The sequence below is a fragment of the Choloepus didactylus genome, chromosome 3 (genome assembly GCF_015220235.1).
Source record: "Choloepus didactylus isolate mChoDid1 chromosome 3, mChoDid1.pri, whole genome shotgun sequence".
Classification (NCBI taxonomy): domain Eukaryota; kingdom Metazoa; phylum Chordata; class Mammalia; order Pilosa; family Megalonychidae; genus Choloepus; species Choloepus didactylus.
The window spans coordinates 169,372,957-169,394,027 of NC_051309.1; the positions used below are offsets into that span (position 1 = coordinate 169,372,957).

Consider the following 21,071-nt stretch of genomic DNA (forward strand, 5'->3'; position numbering starts at 1 on the left):
AATAGCATGAACCATATGAAATTGCCAATACTCAATAATTTTGACCTAAAAAAGCATCCATTTCATATGACACAAACTATATCATATCATAACATATATCATATCATATATCCTATCCTATCATATCACTATATTAAATCATATTGTATTGTATTGTATATTATATTGTATTGTATTATATTATAGCTACAGTACCTAACATTTTTCATCATTTTATGGATTTTATGTAAATGATTAAATGTGCTTCTTAGTACTTTAAAAAATATGTACATGTGAGATTGCATCAATTCACACTATATAAAGACAAATTTTAACCACTTCTCATTTGAAATCACTGTCACAAATGTCACTTGTTCTTGGCTTTTCCCTAGGTTTATAAACAAGATTTTGAAAACCTCCTACTTGTGTGACTAAGTTTAAATTCTAGCCTATGGCTTTTAGTTCTCTTTGGACTCCATCTATGGGAATTAAAGTGTCAGTAATAACCACAAAACAGCAACAATAAGAAGCGACATCATACAACAAATGGTAATTCGCTATATTAACTAAAATTTATTGAACGGCTGTTGTAACAGAACCTTCTTTGCTTAAAAGGAAAAATATTTTGGAAAAATAATCACTCACATCCAAAGTATATTAGACCACATGATGAATAATAGAAGTACATATTAATTTGGCTTCCTCCAAAGCAGAACCTGAGACAAGGACTGGAGTGGGGGGTGGGGTGGGGGAGATTTAGTTGGGAGATGTTTCCAGGAAGGAGTAGGAAAGTACCGAGGGAAAGTGAGAGAGGGAAGGGAAGAAAGAAAAGCCAAAATAAGGATACATTATTGAAGTCAATGTTGTGAGTAACTGAGGATTCCTCTAAGTTATCCTCTAGGGGAAGGTTGCAGAGTGCTTTCCAGAATTATCCACCTGAAAAAATAGAATGCTGGGACATTTATCCATGAGAACTCCCCTGTCCATTCAGTGTTTCTGTCTGCCACACTCCTTCATTGTTTAGTAAGAAAATGTGAATAAAAGGTGGGGGTTGAAAACTGTGAGGGTTATGTTAGAGGAAAAAAATATGTCTCATTCCATAACAGATGGTTGAAGGAATAATTTTGGTAAATACTTCATTCACTAAATTTAGCCCAACAGCAGTTCCTGCTAATTCTTTTACTACACTCTCATAGGCCACTTATTATCTATAGTCTAATGTTAGAAATCACAAGAAAAGAGCTAGAGACATGGGTTTTGATGCTAATATTTTTTGTCTCACAGATTTTCATTGCTTTTACAGCAAATGGTTGTTAAGTTCTCTTCTATACCCAGAATTGGCTATGATTTGAATCTTCTCAGTATGCTTATCAACCAGTCTTGTCTCTAGCATATTCCTTCTCTACTTCTTACAAACACATAGTTATGTCCGAATAAAGCTGTAATGGGTTCAGAAGAGTACCACAAACCTTTGCATCTACCCATATGTTCTTTTCTTTTGACCTGCCTTAATGCTTGACCTACCATTAGATTTGAGTCCTTGAGTTAAAGCCTATTTCCAGAAGGTCTGTGTAAATATCCAGTATATTAATTATATTGAGAGTAGTAAATACTACTTGTCATAGAAGTTTTAAATCTGATCATGAAGAAAAAACAATGCAAGATAAACACTGGACTTCCAAATAATGGCAAGATGATGATCATAATATAACCGGTCATATATTTGAAAAATGTTTTCTATTTAAAAAGTTGACAAGAATGTATGTGTTTGAGGAATTGTCACTGTAGCTACTGTACTGTATGAAGGCAGCAAGCTGTTATCAGATAAGTTTACATTTGTTCTGATTCACCAAATTCAAATATTTTGAATGATCAATTTCTGCATCACTAAAGCAAATCACTGAATTGACAGTACTCATAAGATCCAAGAGGAATGCCATTAACAAAAATTTATTTTTTTCCTAAGATGGCAATTTTTTTCTGATTTAAAGGAAAAAGGTTTTTTTCATATTAATCTTACTAGTATGCTGACAAGTAAATGATGGACACTTCTCAGTTCAAAAGGCTTAAGGAAAGTAGAATATATTATTCAGCTACATTCTTTACCACCATTTATCCAGTAGAACAACCAGGAACAGAAAGATGTTAAACATTCTCTGCTCCCAAACGTTCAGTATGAGTAGCCAGAACAGGGATCCCATCTCTTCTCTGCAAAAGCCCACTATCCTGTGTGTCAGCAATTACAAGGGTCACCTATAAAAACAAAGAAAATATGAGCAATTTAGGAAGCAGTTTCTATGATTTCCCAGTTCTCTTACACCATAGCATTTTCATATTATATATACCTCTGTAAAACTTTGCATTAAATGTGCTATTATTTATTATCGAGTAATAAAATCAGGATTTTAGGGTGGATTGGGATCTTCAAAATTAGATTTTAAGCACCTTTATTTCTTTTGATAAGGAAGCTGATCTGGACAGAGGTTAAATCCATCTCCCCATATCACACAGCTAATCAGTGACAGAGCCAAGACTTGAGATGAGGTTTCTGACCCTTGATTAGTTTAGTAAATTACACACACACAAACAAAACAAAACAAAACACCATTCTAGGGAGGGCAATCATGGGAAAGTTTGTCTTAGCAGCTTTAGTGGTGTGCCAGGGACAGGGTGGTGTCTTCTACTTGGCTCCATAGTCCTCAAAGCAATCATTCAGAATTTAAGAGCAAGAAATGAGTTATTATTTTTGGAAGAATATTTTACCATTACATTATTTAGAACTGTGGCTCCATGGTTATTACTGTTTTGAAAGTCTCCACGGGCAATGAACCCCAGCGTGGATGGTGCCCATTGCCCTGAACTTGGTATGCTGCTGGAGAACAACAGTAAACTAATAGTATCCATTTCAATTCTCATAGAAAGTGTTGGGAGCTTAAGTCCTGATAATGATTAGAAAATATTTAAGTGAGAAGAACTCTGCTGGCCAGATGAAAGTGGGGATTTTGTCTATGTTAGACAATGAATTTCCCTCCCCAGAGATACTCAATTTCTTTTTTTTTTTTTTTTTTGTTAAAGAGTTACAACAATATCCAAATATGAAAGAACAAATGTTTGGGTTTTACAAGTGCACTTTAATAGTTAATTTTTTTTTAACTTGCCCACTATTGATTTATTTAATGTTTGCTACTTTGGATGTAACAGATCTTGGCTAGTCAAATGATTCAGTTTGGCAGAATATCCTTACTCTTGTTGCAAACACGGTCAGTAATAGAAATCTACTCTCAAGTTGGCAGGAGTCCAGCTTCTTTACCAATTGAAAGGAGTACACAAAGAGAGGTGATTGGCTGGTGCAGAGTGAGCAGGAGACAAAAGGTCGCTGTAAAGACCTGGAAGGTTAGTTAGAGCACCCATTAGGAGACAAACCTACTGTGCTTCGTGCTTCTCAAACTCTCAAACCAGCCGGAGTCCTTACCATGAGTGGGTGCCCATTTTTAGGAAACATCGGGTGAGTATTTATCTTTCTTCTATGTGTGACTATGCTCTTAGAAGGGCCATGTATTTAATTTCTGAATTGGAAAGACATTGACAGCTGCTGACTTTATTTGCTTGTTTAATAATCTACTCTGAAAAAAATGAACAATAAGAACTTTGATCATCATTTTATTAATTAACTGTGTTTTCTCAAATTCTATTTCTTTTCTTCTCCCTTATTGAACCTGCAGGTATTCTTTTAAAAAACCATCTGTAGAAGGCAGCGAAGAAGACAAATCACAAACTGGTGTGAATAGAGCCAGCAAAGGAGGACTTATCTATGGGAACTACCTGCATGTAAGTAGCAGGGCTCAAGGTTTAGCTTTCATTGTATAGCATGAAAATCTGTTAAGTGCCATTTACATGTTACTTTTTTAAGATTTACATTCTCAGTCACCAAATAGGTTTCTAGGTGCATCTAGATGTAACGATATCCCTCTTCGTAAAAATTGTTTCTTCAACCTTTGTTAGACCAATTCAGAAGACACATGAAAATTCACCTTTCCAGAAGAGGTGCAGTAAGCGCAGGAAATACAGGGTCTCAGTAGAAGATTATACATGATGCGATCATGTGTAGTTAATGGACAGGCATTATACAACTTGTATAAATAAGACTTGTTCAATAAATTCCAGACTAGATAATTACAAATGCATCCAGAATAAAGTTCTCTTTTAAAAATCTCTTTTAAATTTGAGGATACCCTAAAAGTCTTCTTGAAATCATCAGTTAGTAAAATAAGCACATTAACAAATGAGATATTTGGAAATTATTCTGGGCTAAGTTTCAGCTTGCCTTCTATTTCCTTTAAGGAGTGAAATGATTAGAGCCCTCGATTGTTCCATGGATGGGTTTCCAAGGAAGAACTGAGGAAGCATGCTAAGTCCTTTACAGCATAGGCTCTTTAGGAGAATAAAAGAATGACAGATGCACAGTCAGCTAAGCATGTTACAAGATTTTACCATACTCATTTCGTAAGATAGGAGGGACATTACTTCCTGATTAGTGTAATAGCATTTGTTGTGCCAGATTTCTGCCAGACAGGATTTTTACAAGAGGAATAAAAATCATAAATTCAACTCACTGTTTATGACCAGACTCTATCATAGTGTTTTTTTGAATAGGCTGGTTCCCAAGAAGTTGTGCATTTGGGAGGCATTTTTTGAATATTGTGCTCTACTTATTTTTAAAGTTGACAAAAACCAAGTTCTGCAATTTCAAAATCAGCCTTTCTATTTTTCTTTTAAAGTTGGAAAAAGTTTTGAATGCACAAGAACTTCAAAGTGAAATAAAAGGAAATAAAATCCATGATGAACATCTTTTTATCATAACTCATCAAAGTAAGTTACATAAGAGGTAAGAGAAAAACTATTCCATGGACATTTCCCATCAATGAGGACAACTACAATTCTTTTTACTATTAGATGGTAAAAGATCAAGAAATCCACCTTTGTTTGAATGCTTGAGAATATTTTGCTGCCAGATAATTTCTCATAGGACTTCCTTCTGGGATGTAGAAAGGTCTTCATTTTTGCTATTTCACCACTAATTGGTTTAAGTGAGACTTTACCTTTGTCCTTAACTCCAAAGGAAATTTTCATTTCCAGAAATTTCACAAAGAAATTGCAAGCTAAGATACTACTATTCCTCATCTTGGAACTTTAAAAAACTATTTTCCAGAAACCAAAGCATTCAAATTTCTTGTGGATTTACATAATCCTACAAGACAAGAATATAAATGTTGTGTACAATGTGTGTTGATTTTCTCCAGCCTTCTAATCTTCGGGCAGTGATTTTTAACCTGTGAGTCCATGACTGAGCTTTAGGAGTTTAGGAGGTTCCTTGAAGTCTTTGAAATTATGTTCAAAACCTCATGAATATGAACATGCATGTAACTTAAAGAGATACGAAATACTCAGAGTATTTACTCCAAGGTTGTCAGTGACATTATACTGTCCTCTGGTTGAACAGGGTCCAAGGATTCATGCTGATCAGTGCCTACACTTGTTCCCTTGCTCAACAATTCTTTGCTTCATTACATCAATTGTCTGCTTGCCTCACTGACTGACAGAAATTATAAACTCCTTTGAGTTAAGTAAATAAAAACAGAAAACAAGTACTTCGGCTTTTATGTTCGTATTTCCATGGCTGGCTTATACCAAGCCTAAATCAATAGGAGAGGAATCATAGTGGAGTAGCTCATATTTGGAATTACAGAATTGTGGTGGAATCCCATTTCTACCATAATGAACTGTATAAACTTGGACAAGTGCTTAAATCTCAGAACTTCTGTTTTCCCATCTGTAAAATGGAGATAATTATTGTATCTTCCACCTTGTAGAGTTCTTGTGAATATTAAATGAGATAATGTACTTTAAGGGATGAAGTCCAAGGCATGGCATATAATAAGCACATGACAAATAGTAGCTGTCATTTTTTGATAGGGAGAATTTCCTACCATCCTTCAGTTACAAAATGTAAGCAGGGTCTCATGGAACTAGCCACACAAAGTTAAACCAGAAAAAATAGGTTACAAAAGCTGATCAACAGATGTTTGATTTGCTCCTTGTCCAAATATGAAAATTAGCTCACCACAAAGTCTCCTTACACATAATTTAATGTTTTAATGGGATTCCTGTAATTAGTACAGAAACACAGCTTTTACCTATATGATAGTTTCAAATGGGATTCACTAGAAAGCTCTGAGATCATTTACTTTCTATGTCCATCTAATAACTACGCTGGATGTTTAATTCAGTTAATCATGAAATAATCACCATGTGTTTATTTATGCCAATCACTTCCTTAGGTACTGAGGAGAGCTAGATGAATATGACCAAGTCCTTAATTTGTAGAGAACTGCAATCTTATAGGGAGGACAAGCTTATGGAGAGAACCATTTTATGCCTCATGAATGATCTAGTAACACACAAGTGTCAAAATGTCTGCTTACCTATATCACAGTATTACAAATCTTCAGACTTTGTACCATAGGCTTCTACTTGTAGGTGGGTAATTGTTTGACTGTTTTACAAATGAGTCAACTGCAGTTCAAGAAAATTAAGTTTTTCACCACGGATGAAGTTGTTAATAACTTCAGGTGGATTAATTCCAGCCACACTTCTATCAATATGATGTGCTATATCACTTTTCTTCAATATCAGTTTTATTGTTTAGATGGCCTCTAGTGAAGGGGAAAAACAAATTCAGAAAGAAAGACCAGGCCTAAATCCTTCCACAAATAGTTTTAGACTCAAATGGATATTATGAAAGTAGGTGTACTAGATAATGCTAGAACAATTGCAATAAATAGAAAAATCTGCCCTTGAGAATTAGTCGAATTTACCACCATTATTTTATCACAAACAACTGGCCATTTTCCCATTTGTTCTGAGCCCATAAGTTGCTAGGTGTTTCACAAATAAGCAAAGCAAAACACTGCATTTTAAATAAGTTGGCTTTAAATTTTCAAAATCTTAAATCCCTACAGTCTTTCACTTAGATTGGGGAATATTAATTTTTCAGTTTATAGATGAAATTGAGTATCATTTTTGCTTCTCTGTGTATCTCCAGCTTCCATATGAGAAGTTAGAATTGGGCTATATGTTTTATCCTCAAAAGACCTTAATGATAAGTGTGTTGAGAGGAATAAATATAGTAATAATGAACACAAAGCATATAGATTATGTGCCTGGCTTATAAATGCATTCAATAAAAGGAACGTATTATAACCATTTCAAATATTTCTTTCTGACATAAAAATAGGTCTATATTAGCCCTTATTGATTTTAAAGATTCATTTTCTTTGCTTTTTCAGTGTGCTGTGTCTGTCATATAATTTTTGTCAAAAGGTCTCTAAATTTTCCCACTGCTGATTATTTTTTTTTTTTAATTACAGCTTATGAACTCTGGTTTAAGCAAATCCTCTGGGAATTAGATTCTGTTCGAGAGATCTTTCAGAATGGCCATGTAAGTTATCATGCCACGGTATTGGTTACATACATTTTTTGAAGAATATAGAAAATATTTAGCAAAGAGAAAAATTCAGAAATTTAACATCAAATGGTGGGATTATTACTTAATAATAAAAAGACCATCTGAGTTCTCAAAGCCCTTTGTCACATTTCCCCACTGTCATTTCTATCCTGGACCAACACATTTATTTCAGCTTTCTTTCAAATTTCCTCTTCAAGCCCCTTGTTTAGAAATCAAATTTTCTTTTCTCTGAAAAATATTTTTTAAGCAATGATTGCCAGCTACCAGAAGGACAACAGGTACCAGAATTGTATTTCTAGTGGATACTAGTTTGAGTCTCAGCTATAAGAAGATAGGACCAATAATAAAGAAAATGAAAAAAGAGAAGGAAGTGGTGGAGAAGGAGAAGAAGGATGACGAAAGAGAGGAATAAGACAAGGAGGAGAAAAGGGAAGAAAAGGACCTGTTAGACCGAGAGGGAGGAAAGCAGAGAAGAGCTTCAGGCAACTGGAGAAGTTCCAACTGCACTCTCCGCCTCCTCTCACACCCTTTCCCTGTTACAAAGGAAACAGGAGTAATATCAAAAGAAGCATGTCAGTCAAAGGTGTCAGTATAATTTATGGAGTGAGCCATAAGAGGGTTTGGAAAAAGGGAACATACAGGCACGGACAATGTTCTTCTCGTGTCTGTGATTACAATTCCCATTTATGTTAATGGCAATTTTGTCCCTCAACTGAAGACACATTTATCCAGATGTTGCTTACTCCTCACCCAGAAGTTCCACATTACCTTGACCCTTATTCTTTGAAGCAAAACTAAGAGAGAAATGAGCTTTGAAATGAGTGGGAGTTGTGTTCCAAAATCTTCTTCTAACTTGCTTCCATGTAATTTACTATTTTTAAAGAATGATTCTGTTTGTGCAGACATCCCTTGCACACAGTTCAAAGTTGCTATGATTTTAGCGAATTTTAGATCCAATGTGCCACTTTAAAATAGAGATAAAATTAATAGGAATGTTTTGCTATTTACAGTTTACTTTGCATCTAGAAATCAGGATTGATTACTCAGAGTATTATTTCTTAACCATCAGGTCAGGGATGAAAGGAATATGCTTAAGGTTGTTACTCGGATGCACCGGGTGTCAGTGATTCTTAAATTACTAGTGCAGCAGTTTTCCATTCTGGAAACAATGACGGCCTTGGACTTCAATGACTTCAGGTATGCATCTGTGGCTTTTCTTTCTTTTCTAAAGGAAATGGGATTCAACTTTTCATTCTGGTGAGGAAGAAGAAGAACATGTGTGCAGTGTGACATGAGAAATTTCTACTAATGATACTTGGACACTATAAGCATTTGGGGATCTTTAACTGCAAACTCTTTAAGAAGTTAGTAAGAACATTGCACCATTCATTTTTATATACAAGCATGGTGTGATCAATTTCTTTCAATTCATCATATGCTCTGTTTTTTTCCAAAGAAAAGATTTTAGACAGTTTGGCAAAATGGCTGAAATGACTAATATAGCTAGTAATTAAATTTTAAAAATTTAAATTAAAAATACAAAGGAAACAGGAGCAATATCAAAAGAAGCATGTCAGTCAAAGGTGTCAGTATAATTTATGGAGTGAACCATAAAGTCTAGATCTGAATTTCAAGGACACCAAAGCTGAATGGAACTAAATGAGTAATGACATAATGTTCATTGGCATACATATATATATTCTTATTCTTAGAAAAGAAAACTCTTTTACTAAAATTTGTGAAGAAACATTTTTAAGAAACTTTACAATAAGTGCATTATACGACATAAACTTTATAAAAGGTGCATTATATGATATAAACACATTGGTGTCGTATCCCCAACATGTTTGAAGATCAATGGAAAAGTGGTAGAATTCCTTTGAGTGGGTTTAAAAAAATCTTAGCACAAATTTGATGGAGATTTACAAGGATGTAAAAGTTTGGGTGGTTGTGGGGAATGGGAATATTAACATTTTTGAGTGCCTACTATGTGTTGGGTTATATCCCACATATTTTACTTGTATTATCTCATTGGTATTCAAAATACTACAGGGTATTTAGATTAATGATAATGTTCAAGAATGTAATTTTTGGGTGGGATTGAATAGTATTTATAAAAATATTTTAGCAATGAGGAATAAAAAGAAAATTGCCCAGTTTATCCACCTCTCCTTATCTTGGGAATAAATGTAGTGTACATAACACACATATTATATTTCACAAACTATATAAGCTTTCCAAGTTTAAATTGATGATAAAGTATCAATGATATTTAGGTAGTTCTTTTTCCTTGCTTTACTAAGGTCCAAATCATAGGTCAAACCCTAGGCAGTTGTGTGTCTACTATTCTTGGTGATATTCAGTAAAGCAAAATTAACAACTTCTCACAGTAAAAGAAATCGTTACAGTAATTTACAATGTCAACTTTCTCTTCCTTTCTCTTCTTTCCTTCTCCCATTTATTCTCGAAGAGAGTACTTATCTCCAGCATCAGGCTTCCAGAGTTTGCAGTTCCGTCTATTAGAAAACAAGATAGGTGTGCTTCAGAATTTGAGAGTCCCTTACAACAGAAGACATTATCGTGACAACTTCAAAGGAGAAGATAATGAACTGCTACTTAAGTCTGAGCAAGAAAAATCACTTCTACAACTAGTGGAGGTATGCCCAAATCCTCTAATGACTACTAACTCAATGTATCTTATTAATTTAGCTTCTGTAGATATGAATTTAAACATTCATATCAAAATTGGGTCACGTGTTGCAAATAAGAACAGTAATTTTTTAAATACTTAAATTTGTAAATTTATTAAAATATTTTATATCTTAATGATATTAAGGGCCTTTTTAAAAAAGAACTTCAGAAATGTCTATAGAATTTTTAAATAATTTAATAACATCCTCATTGTGTTAAAACAATCTTTTTAAACTTCCTTATTACTTTGTTTTAAGCTGAATATGGTTAATTCCTCGAAAACTTGTATTTCTGTAAAATGTTCCAAATTGATCATTTCTACCTGTTTGGTATTTTTTTTTCTCAATCAAACCAAATTACTGAGTATATCCTCACATTTTTTTTTCCTTCCTGATGCGATTCCTTGTGTCTCTTAAGAGTTTTGAAGAATTATTCATTTGTTTCTTCAATGTATATTAATAAATAAGGATTGTATTTCCTTCTTGATTTCCTTCACAAAAGGGTTTTGTTGTACAAATTAAACTTCTCTTCTGGTGAATTACACTGTGTTCAATCCTCTGGGTATTATAAATGTGTATACAGGCAGATGTTTCGTAATTCATGTCATATCTAAAGGCTTATAAAGAGAGAGAGAGAAAGACTCACAAAGCTAATTTAGAAACTAAAATGAGGTTAAATGAGAACCTACAAACATGCATAGATGGAGTTTTATATCTATGTTAAAAAGTCTTGTGGGATCTTAAAATAATTGTGTGGTTAGTTGATTTCAAAGTTGCTAAGTATACAAAGTCCCTGCATTTAGAAGAGATTATATCTTACACATAGCATTTTCTTTTATCTCTTAAGCCACAAAGTATTTTGAGTACCAGAAGACCTTATTAAAACAATGTTCACATATGCTCATAGGTTTATAGAACAAATTTGGGATTTCTGTACTCATGTATTTCTTAAGAAATAAAGAATGAACTTTATTATTGATGATTGTCTCAAAGATTAAGAAGATGAAGTGTAGTTGATTGCTATTTCATAAATAAATAAATTGTGAGAAAAGGACAAATATTTTCTATTAAAATGCATATGACATATACTTCTCAAAACCATGAAGATTTCCTTTTTCAATTTCATAAATGTTTGTCATAATGTATTCTATACATTTAAAATCTTACCAGGTAGTCACATAAAAATATTATTTTCTTAAGGCATGGCTGGAAAGAACACCAGGTTTAGAGGCACATGGATTTAACTTTTGGGGAAAGTTTGAAAAAAATATTGTAAAAGGCCTGGAAGAGGAATTCATAAGGATTCAGGTATTTGTGATGCCATGAATAAATGTGAGTGTACCACAGAAGAAGTATTGGGAATTTCATTTTAATCATTCTACTCTTATTTCTTAATCTTTCATTTTCCTTATATCCTTTTCATACACAACTATATTAGCTTGAAAGGTATTGCATGATTGATTTAATTTTATTTATGTGCAAAGGAAATTATACTAAATTAAGGAATTCACCGTAGGCAAGGTCCTGTCTGTGACACACAGCTGAGATTCATCAACACCTTTTTCCTTTCTATTGAAAGTTCTTTATTATGACCAATTGTAGGAAAAATCAGACACATAAACGACACATTACCAAAAATATATTTAACCATATTATTTTTCCTTCACACAGAATCCTTCCTACTGGCTCTCAGATAACGTCAAGTTTCTCCTATTTAAAATTATTGTTGTTTCTCTTTTCCTTCAGATGATAGGCCTTTATCTCACCCTCTCTTCATTCCTAAATTTTTGAAAAGAGTTGTTTATATTCTCTATCTTGTAATTCTGTCTAAAGTCACACTGCATGGGTTCAAATTGCACTTCCACTTCTTAGCAATTGTGTGACATTGAGCATGTTACTGAACCTCTCTTTGCATCACTTTCATCATCAGTAAAGTGGAAAATAAGATTATCTACCACAGAATTATTAGCATTATACTAGAATAGCACTTCTAAAGCATTTTAGAACAGTAGTTAGCGTAATTCTTTCTTCATCTTCCATCTAATCCTCTGTCCATTCCAATCTGATTTCTAGTCCCAGTATTACCCCATGATCTCCATGTACATAAAGTCAGTGGTCATTTTTTTAGATCTTCATTTTACTTGACCTCTCAGCAGCATTCAATGCTAATGACTACCTACTCTTTCTTGAAAGTTCTTCTCTCTTGGATTTGGTGATACAACACTATTTGTTTCCATCTAATTCTCTGGCCCTTATTGTTCTGTCTCCTTTGCATGCTCATACGTCTCTCTCAGCCTATAAACTATCGTTTCTCAATGCATTGGCTTAGGTCTTTTCTATTTTCTCTACTCTTTTCACTAGGTGATCTAATTTATACCCACTGCCACAATACACCAATAATTCTCAAAGGTTTGTCTTAACCTTACATTTCAGATTGTACATTTTACAAACTACTTCGTATTTCCACCTGGTTCTCTTAAAACACACTGACAAAACCAAACTTAGGAAATTTCCCTCTCTATATACTTATGTAACTTGGTCTTCCTCAAGTGGAAGAAGTTTGTCTTCTGTAAACCAAATAGTTTGCTAAGAAGATGCCCATGAGTGATCCTCCTCCTGAATCACTTATTCATATCAACCAATCCTACCAATTTTACCTTCTAAGTAACTCTGAAATATCTTTCTTTAATCTACCACTGCCACTCAAGTCCAAACTGTCATTGTTTTTCACCTGAACTAAAGTGATAGCCTCTCCACTGTTCTACCTGCCTTTGCAATATGACTGTTTCAATATATTCTCTATGCAGCAGCAGGAGAAATCATTTCAAAAAGCAAATTTGATCACATCTCCCTTTCGTTTTTAACCCTTTGATGTCTCCCCATTATTTTTAGGATAAAGATAAAAATCCTTAACATGGCCTTACAAGGCCTTTCATGATTTCATGTGATCCAACCAAACTACAACCACAGCTTTTTTATTAAACTGTATTTAATTCTTTGAATTCACCATATTCCCTCTCACCACAGAGTCTTTTTACCTGTTTTTCTATGGGCTTGGAGCATTCTTTCCTAGTAGCTCCTTCTCGTCCTTCAGGTCTTGGCTCAACACTTTTTCAGGAAGGTTGTTCCTGATCTCCTTACTACTGTACATTATTATGACACATACTGCTCCAACTTAGCACTTTCCATGGCTGCAGTTTAATGCTTGGATGATTATCTGTTCAATGTCTTATTGCCACTAGATTATAAACCACCACACGAGACTCAGTTTTTGCTCAGAATTGTATCTCTACCACCTAGCATGATAGATGGCACAGAATAGGTGTTCTATTCAGTCTCAATTGAGCAAATGAATAATTAATTGGCAAGAATACGCATACAGGTTCCTACCACAGAGTATGGTCATTCTGATGAAATAAAAATTGGATTTATTCATTTGCTTGAGGTCAATTAATTGAGTTATAATGGAGTATTCATTGCAGGCAGAAAAACAGGGATTTCCTTCGATAAATCAATAGATATATAAAATGTACAAAAATAAGGGTGAAATTGTCTAAGAAATTGTTTTCACACAATGTAATACTGAATACAGAATTTTAATATGGTTAATATTTCTTCTGACCAGGAATTCTTAACTTTTCTTAAGTGGAATTACTTTGACTCCTTTATTAAATAATTTCAACTTAAAATTTGATCATTATTGACTACTTGTAGTTACCTCCAATTTTGTCCATCTAAGTCCATCTCTCATGATATTTTAAAAGGGAATATTTGAGCTCAAGTAATCATTTCAAGTTAAATAAAAAGGATAGAACCAGTAGATGTATGAAAGACCCCTTCTCATAAGAACTAATTTCTAATTCATAATATTAGAATGTATGGTAAGTGTTCCGAGTACACTCTTTCTGTAACTGGGGAATCCATTTCTCATAGGCAAAGTTCTCTAAGATAAGAATCTGTTCTTTCTCTTGGGAATATTAATGCAGCATTTTTTCCCCAAAGGCTAAGGAAGAGTCAGAGGAAAAAGAGGAACTAATGGCTGAATTTCAAAAACAGAAGGAGGTGTTACTGTCCTTGTTTGATGAGAAACGTCATGAACATCTACTTAGTAAAGGTAAGTACTTTATTCTGAGTTTCCTTTCCCTAGAATTTATGAGTATGAGCTCAAAATATAATTTTATAAGCTGATCAGACCTTACTTGAGGAAAACAGAATGAAAATTGAACTTATTACGGGATATCAAAATCTTGTTTTCCTACTGGTAGGTGTAAAACCATTCCTAAGTATACACATATGAGATTTTATATAATAGTTATGCACTGTGAAACCAAATAAACTAACTCTAAGTGAATTACAAAATGCTGCTTTTCAAACGAAACTTGAAATGCATCTTATCTAATTTTTTGAAAAGTGAATAAATCATACCTAAGATTTATTTTGGAAACTGGGTACTTTCTATACCAGATCTTCATAACATGACTTTTAAAGGGTTTTAAGAATTTAAGGTGTGTATGTGGGTATATGTATATGTATGTGTGTGGTTTTTTGTATTTAGTTTACTTTGTAAATCCAGTATTAAAATAATATTTCAAATAATAGATTCAAAATGTAAGTTAAGGGATAAAAATTTTAAAATACAATTTATATTCATTTCTAAAATAAATATAAAGCATTTAATTATTTGTGGTAATGAGATCAAAATTAATATGACTCTCTAAATTACTTACTCAACTAAAAACTCATTACGGATTTTGCAGGTGAAGGACGACTGTCTTACAGAGGACTTCAGGGGGCATTGATGATATATTTTTACAGGTAAAAACAAAGCAGAAGAAAGGATGTGGATATTAAATTGAGGTGTAATATAGGTAATACACAAAGTGTAATGCTTATGAACTGGCACCCAGAATTTATATAGTCCATTCATTTAGTTTGGAGGAAAACTTAAACAATAACTAGAAGTGGATTTTTTTTACCCTTTAATGGTAAAAAACACAAACATACACAAATTATCGACATGTCCATTTTTATTTAATTCTACAAAATATTATGCAACATTAAGTATTTATTTAACTACCTCAGTCATGCAATGTATTGTCATTGAACAATCTCGTAGCATTTTTCTTGATTATTAAATAAAAAGACTAGATAGTGAAATCACCTTATAAACATTTGTTCTGTATATTCGGCAATTTCAAGTAAAATTGCCTGTTGTCTAAAGTATTTTAGGTGTCCCTCAAATGCCCATTTATTCCATGTGTGTATGAAATTTCTAGGCCGTATTTTATGGATTAAATGTCACACAGCAATGGCTAACACACTAGCAAAAAGGCTTCAAATGCCTATGCTTTCTGCATAATTCTTAATTCCTTCTATCTATTTAATTTTAATCCTCTCAAGTCTGTTTCTTCAGAATGGAAACATAAACACAATCTGTTGAGTCTTTTTTTCCTAAACTCTTCCTAATGTATGCCATGCAAGATTTTATAAACCAAATAGAAAATGTACTGAGAAAATTTAAGTGAGGTATGAAAAATTAAAACAAATATTTAGAAGAAATAAATATTGCTTTTGTGTTTTAATTTATTTGAGTAGAAGAAATGTGTTGATTAGTGATAAATAGCTGGGAAAACTTCTGAGATGTGTATATGGCTGCCTTTTAGTGAGAATCTTTGTTTAGCACAATTCTGTCTGGTTAGTTCATGTATATTACATGGAATATCCTAGATTCTTCACACATGTGCTGCAAACTGAGTACTATTATCCCCGTTTTTGAAATGAAACTGAAACCTAGAGAGTAATCCAAAACTGTACAACTCCTAAGCAGCACAGTTGACATTTGCTTCCAGGACCAACTGACTAAAATTCATGCTCTAATGCACTGGACTCACTTAAATAGATTTCTTATTTTTTTCCCCTTTAGGGAAGAGCCTAGATTCCAGGTCCCTTTTCAGTTGCTGACTTCTCTTATGGACATAGACACACTCATGACCAAATGGAGATGTGAGTTCTGCCCCCCACCCCACCTCCAAATCCTATCCCTTTTCTCCCCTTTTTCTTCTGTCTGACCCCTCCCTCTCCCTTCCTTCCTCCTTTGTGTGTGTATTTGAGTTGCTTTTTAAAATCAACCTGGCAACTACTCTCTCCCAGGGCCAGTTTATCCAGCAGGCACAGAGGGCAGAGTGCCTAGGGCCCCAGTACTTTTGGGGATTCCATGAAATTATGTTAAAGCCAGAAAGAAAAATAAAAACTTTAAGGTCAAATAAAATGTTTATGATATTAAAATATGCATCTTTATGCCAATGCAGTTGTAAAATACAGTTTTAGTAGATTTTTTTTTTTTTTTTATGGAGGAGAGGGCCCATGAAGGCAAATCTGTCCAGTGCTCAGGAAAGTTATGATGTGGCTCTGCTCTTCCCTATTGTGCTCACAGGCTGAATGTGATGCGATGGAGTCAAGTGCGTGTAGTCTAGACCAAGTGGGGTGCTAGGCAACCTAAGGGTCTCGCTGGCCCTCACAAGTGAACCTCCCATATGGCTACCTGATAAGGTGTCAGCCTTTGCTCTGGAGTGATAATCATTACCAGATTCTGTTTTTAGAGCATTGTGGAACCAATGGCAGAAAAATATTCTTGGAGTGCATTTGTGTGTTTTGCTAGATAACCACGTGTGCATGGTGCACAGAATGCTGGGCAGCAAAGCTGGCACTGGGGGGTCCTCAGGCTATCAGTACCTGCGCTCCACCATGAGGTAAGAAGGGGGAAATCCACCTCCTGATCTTTGTAGAAGTCAGAAATTCCTCATTTCTCTGTATATACAGGCATTATTTAAGAAAGGTCATTTATATTTGCTCCTGTTTAAACTGCTTATAACATTAGAGTAAACTATTCTAATTGGAATCTTTGGGGGTCATTGTATAAAATCATTAATTATCAAGGCTCAACAATTTGATCCTGTGATGAAAGGGATATGGTTCCAATAGCTGAGTGACCTGTGAGGAATGAAGGAGTTAACCTTTTTTACATCCAGGCAGAAATGTGTTCAAGTCATTCTGGCTTAATAATTTGATTAGATTAAAAACTGTCATTATTAATTCCACTGATGTTGCCTTGGCCAGATGAATGACACAGCCAAAAAGTAGTTTCTTGTTTCCTGATATGCTTATTGTACATTATAAAATCTACTTCTGTCTACTTCAAAGAATACCTTTTCCATAATTTGTAGAAGGAAAAGGTCAACATTATTAAGCACTTAAAACATGCTAAAGAATTTTCTAGGTCATTTTTATTCATTACTTTTCAAATATTCACAACATGATAGATAAATGTCAGATAGATAGATAGATATATAGAAACAAATATGCATCTAGACATATTGGACAATCTTACATGACCCGTTAGGAGAATCAGCTAAATAAATTAGATATTTACATATCTCCAAATTCCCTACAGCAAATTGTTTTCATCCTTACTTTTGTCATCAGATTGACTGAGTTATAAAATTTGTTGGTTTTAATTTCCACCTTTTTATGTATTTTCACTGTCCCTGGGCAAAACTCTGTAAGAATGAAATAAGTAGTGATTGTCTGTACAAAATGAATACACATGACAGAGTGGTGGTGGGAATAATTAGCACAGACTGAGCATTTGCAGTGTGTAGTTACCTCATTTAATCTTCACTGAGGTCCAGAAGAAAGAGTATCATTTTTATTTTACAGACTTAGAAACTGAGCACTGAGGGCTTAAATGATTTGTTCCAGGTGACACAGGTTTATGTGACAGAATCAGGATTTGAACCCAGGTTTATCTGACTTCAAAGGCAAACGTTCTTTCACTATAATACTGCAACACTGTTCCAATTGTTGAATACCAAACACAAAAGCAATTTTTAAAGTTAAAACCATTTTTGTATAAATTATAAATCTAAAGTGCCATTTCAATTTATTAATTCAATCATGGCAGTTACTTGTCAGCTATTTTGCAGTTGGGAAACATACCCAATGAATAACTAAGAACTCTGTGTGCTTTAAATTTATTATTTGGCATGCCATTCTTTAAAAGTTGGAAAGGAGAACACACCCGTATCTTTATGAAGGCAGCATGACAATAAGACTCTGGATTGTTAGACAAGCCTGGTGTGGATCAGTCTGTGCCGGTTTGAATGTATTGTGTCCCCCAAATGCCATTATCTTTGTGGTCTTGTGTGGGGCAGACCCTTGGGTGCTGGTTGGATTTGCTTGGAGTGTGCCCCACCCAGCTGTCGGTGATAATTTTGATGAGATGTTCCCATGGAGGCGTGGCCCCACCCATTCGGGGTAGGCCTTGATCGGTGGAGCTATATATATGAGCTGACTCAAAGAGGAAAGAGAGTGCAGCTGGGAGTGATGTTTTGAAGAGGAGCAAGCTTGCTAGAGAGGAACGTCCTGGGAGAAAGCTGTTTTGAGGCCGGAGCTTTGGAGCAGATGCCAGCTGCCTTCCTAACTAACAGAGGTTTTCCGGAGGCCACTGGCCATCCTCCGGTGAGGGTACCCGATTGCTGAGGTGTTACCTTGGACGCTTTGTGGCCTTAAGACTGTAATTGTGTAGTGAAATAAACCCCCGTTTTATAAAAGCCTATCCATCTTTGGTGTTTTGCATTCTGCAGCATTAGCAAACTAGGACAAGTCAAACATACATTACTGCTTTATGCACATAGGCTTTGGCGATGTAGTAAGAATGAGGCAATCTAGATACTAATATTACGTAATAGTTACTATGTAATATATAATACTTACTATACTATTAAGTATTTATTATTTATAGCAAAATATAATCTAAGAAATGAAACTTTTTGGATATAAGTTTTCAAATATTTCATGTTAATGTATCTAAAAGGTCTGCATATATGTGTTTTTCCAGTGACAGGTACAAGGTATTTGTAGATTTATTTAATCTTTCAACGTATCTGGTTCCACGACACTGGATACCGAAGATGAACCCAGTCATTCATAAATTCCTTTACACGGCTGAATACTGTGACAGCTCTTACTTCAGCAGTGATGAATCAGATTAAAATCACCTGCAAAATCTATGAATATCATTGATTTCTCAGTGTATATCTTTTCTATGATTTTCATGAATACACAGTCTTAATATATATATGTATATACATAGTTAAGTATTGTTGTGCTTTGATTCTGTCCTGGAAGTGATGTTTTTACGTCATTTGTTATAAGATTAAGCAGTAAAATCAGAAATAGTTCAGTTGAACTGTAACATTGTACATGTTGTTTTCCTATTAATTATTCAATTTCCCCTAATGCTTATCGTAATGTAACCACTTAATGTAACTATCTTATTGTTTCAGATTCTATAAGCTTGTAAATGTCAGCTATTTCAAATACTTTATACTATAAAATGTCATTCTGTTCAAAAGCTTCTATTCAATCAAGAAAAGTAATAAAAATTAATCTTTTTAGCATGCATTGCCTTTCAAGTATTGCTTTTATTTGTTAGGGCTCTTGATAACCAATGGCAGAAATCTATCTGAAGTTTGCCTAGAGGGGATTTATTAGATGGTTACCTCAGCAGTTCACAGAATTGAAAGAGAATTGTCCAAGGAGCCTTAGAAGAGAAGAGTCTTGGGAGCTGTGAGGCCAGAGGCTGGGTCCAGTTCCTGGAATTTTAATGTTCTTGGAACACTTTGAGAAGCCTGTGTGTCTCACATTTCTTCTCCGTGGGTGTTGGCTTCATTGTTAACTGTCGTACCCAACTCCAAACAGGCTGGGTTGCATTTCCAGAATCTTTGGACTCACAGAAGGGCTAAAGGGCTTTCTGCCCAGCTCCAATGTCCGTGTCCTGGGAGGTGGATTTAGCAAGATTGGGTTTAAACTCTGGCTTGTCCTTTACTAATCATCTATTATGGTACAAACACCTTATCCCATTTAAGCCCCAGTTTCCTATTATACAATGAGGATAATAATACTTTCCTCATAATCCTTTGCTTTTTCTAATAAAGTATGAAGAACTATGTTGATAGATGCCCTGCAACCAAATGCCTTGCAACCCTCCAATGCATAGTGGGATTGAGGCAAGTAGCAGTTCCCTCAAAGGAATAATACTCTTTCCAGAAGAACAGAGAGGTAGACAGACCAAACAATGATCCAGTTCATTTCTAATGAACTGACAGTTTACACTGGAAATTAGTTTCATTTTTCTATGTCTAGCTGTGCTATGATATTGACAATACTTAAGCTACTATTATGGGAGAGAGTATATAATATCAAAGGAATACTAACATACATATCAACCTTGGCCTTGAGTGATTATAGCAAGCAGCAAGTTCTTGACGGTATTGAACTAGTTTTTGGTCTTTCAATGACAAGTTTTTCCCCATTGTCGAGTTGATCACATTGTCTTGTCTCTAAATTATATATAATTGCTTTTTCCTACATCAATTGTATGTGTTTTGTGTGTGCACATGTGTGCATACATAATACCTGATAGTGGTTAAGGTAAAAATATACAAAGGCAAATAGCACAGTGGCTAAAGGCACTGACTTTGAAATAAGCAAGCTTGGGTGCATACTCATTCTGCTATTTATTAACAATTTACTACAATTTTCCCCATTTAAGCCCCTTTTCTATCTCTATAATGGGGATAATAATACTTGCCTCAAAATCCTTTGGTTTTTCTCACGACATATGAAGAAATATGTTAATAGATGTCTTATCACCAAAATGCCTTGCAATCATCAAATGAATGTTACTTCATCAAGGATTATCATTCTGCATGATTTGATTTAGCTATTACTATATGCCTATGTATGACTAAGCTTGTATAGCTGCAACAGTATTTTCAAAGGATATACCAGTGATTTTTAATATACTGTCAAAGCAA

The 21,071-nt window shown here is 34.3% G+C and overlaps 2 protein-coding genes across 4 annotated transcripts in view; one reads left to right on the plus strand and one right to left on the minus strand.

The window, feature by feature from the left end:
* Window positions 1–566: 566 nt before the first annotated feature.
* CTSO (cathepsin O) overlaps window positions 567–21,071 on the minus strand; it is a 49,212-nt gene continuing 28,707 nt past the window's right edge. Inside the window, exon 7 of one of the 3 annotated variants that reach the window (XM_037830889.1) lies at window positions 567–2,232. In XM_037830889.1, the coding sequence (XP_037686817.1) occupies window positions 2,213–2,232 (20 nt within the window). In that variant the 3' untranslated portion in view covers window positions 567–2,212. Of the gene's footprint in view, window positions 2,233–18,734; window positions 20,030–21,071 lie in introns of those variants that run through there. The other 2 variants (XM_037830887.1, XM_037830884.1) reach the window with 2 other exon arrangements.
* TDO2 (tryptophan 2,3-dioxygenase) lies at window positions 3,387–19,630 on the plus strand. Its single transcript, XM_037830883.1, has 12 exons — window positions 3,387–3,484; window positions 3,702–3,807; window positions 4,758–4,848; window positions 7,407–7,477; window positions 8,574–8,701; window positions 9,975–10,161; window positions 11,395–11,502; window positions 14,197–14,308; window positions 14,952–15,009; window positions 16,118–16,197; window positions 16,853–16,943; window positions 19,091–19,630. The coding sequence occupies exons 1-12, from the start codon at window positions 3,453–3,455 to the stop codon at window positions 19,242–19,244; spliced, it is 1,218 nt and encodes a 405-aa protein (XP_037686811.1). The 5' UTR covers window positions 3,387–3,452; the 3' UTR covers window positions 19,245–19,630.

What these genes read in the sequence shown, in the direction of transcription:
- TDO2 (XM_037830883.1), top strand. Translation starts at nt 3,453, where the DNA reads ATGAGTGGGTGCCCATTTTTAGGAAACATCGG. An exon ending in ACTCATGACCAAATGGAGAT is followed by an intron (nt 16,198 to 16,852) that starts GTGAGTTCTGCC and finishes GTGTTTTGCTAG; the next exon opens with ATAACCACGTGTGCATGGTG. An exon ending in TACCTGCGCTCCACCATGAG is followed by an intron (nt 16,944 to 19,090) that starts GTAAGAAGGGGG and finishes GTGTTTTTCCAG; the next exon opens with TGACAGGTACAAGGTATTTG.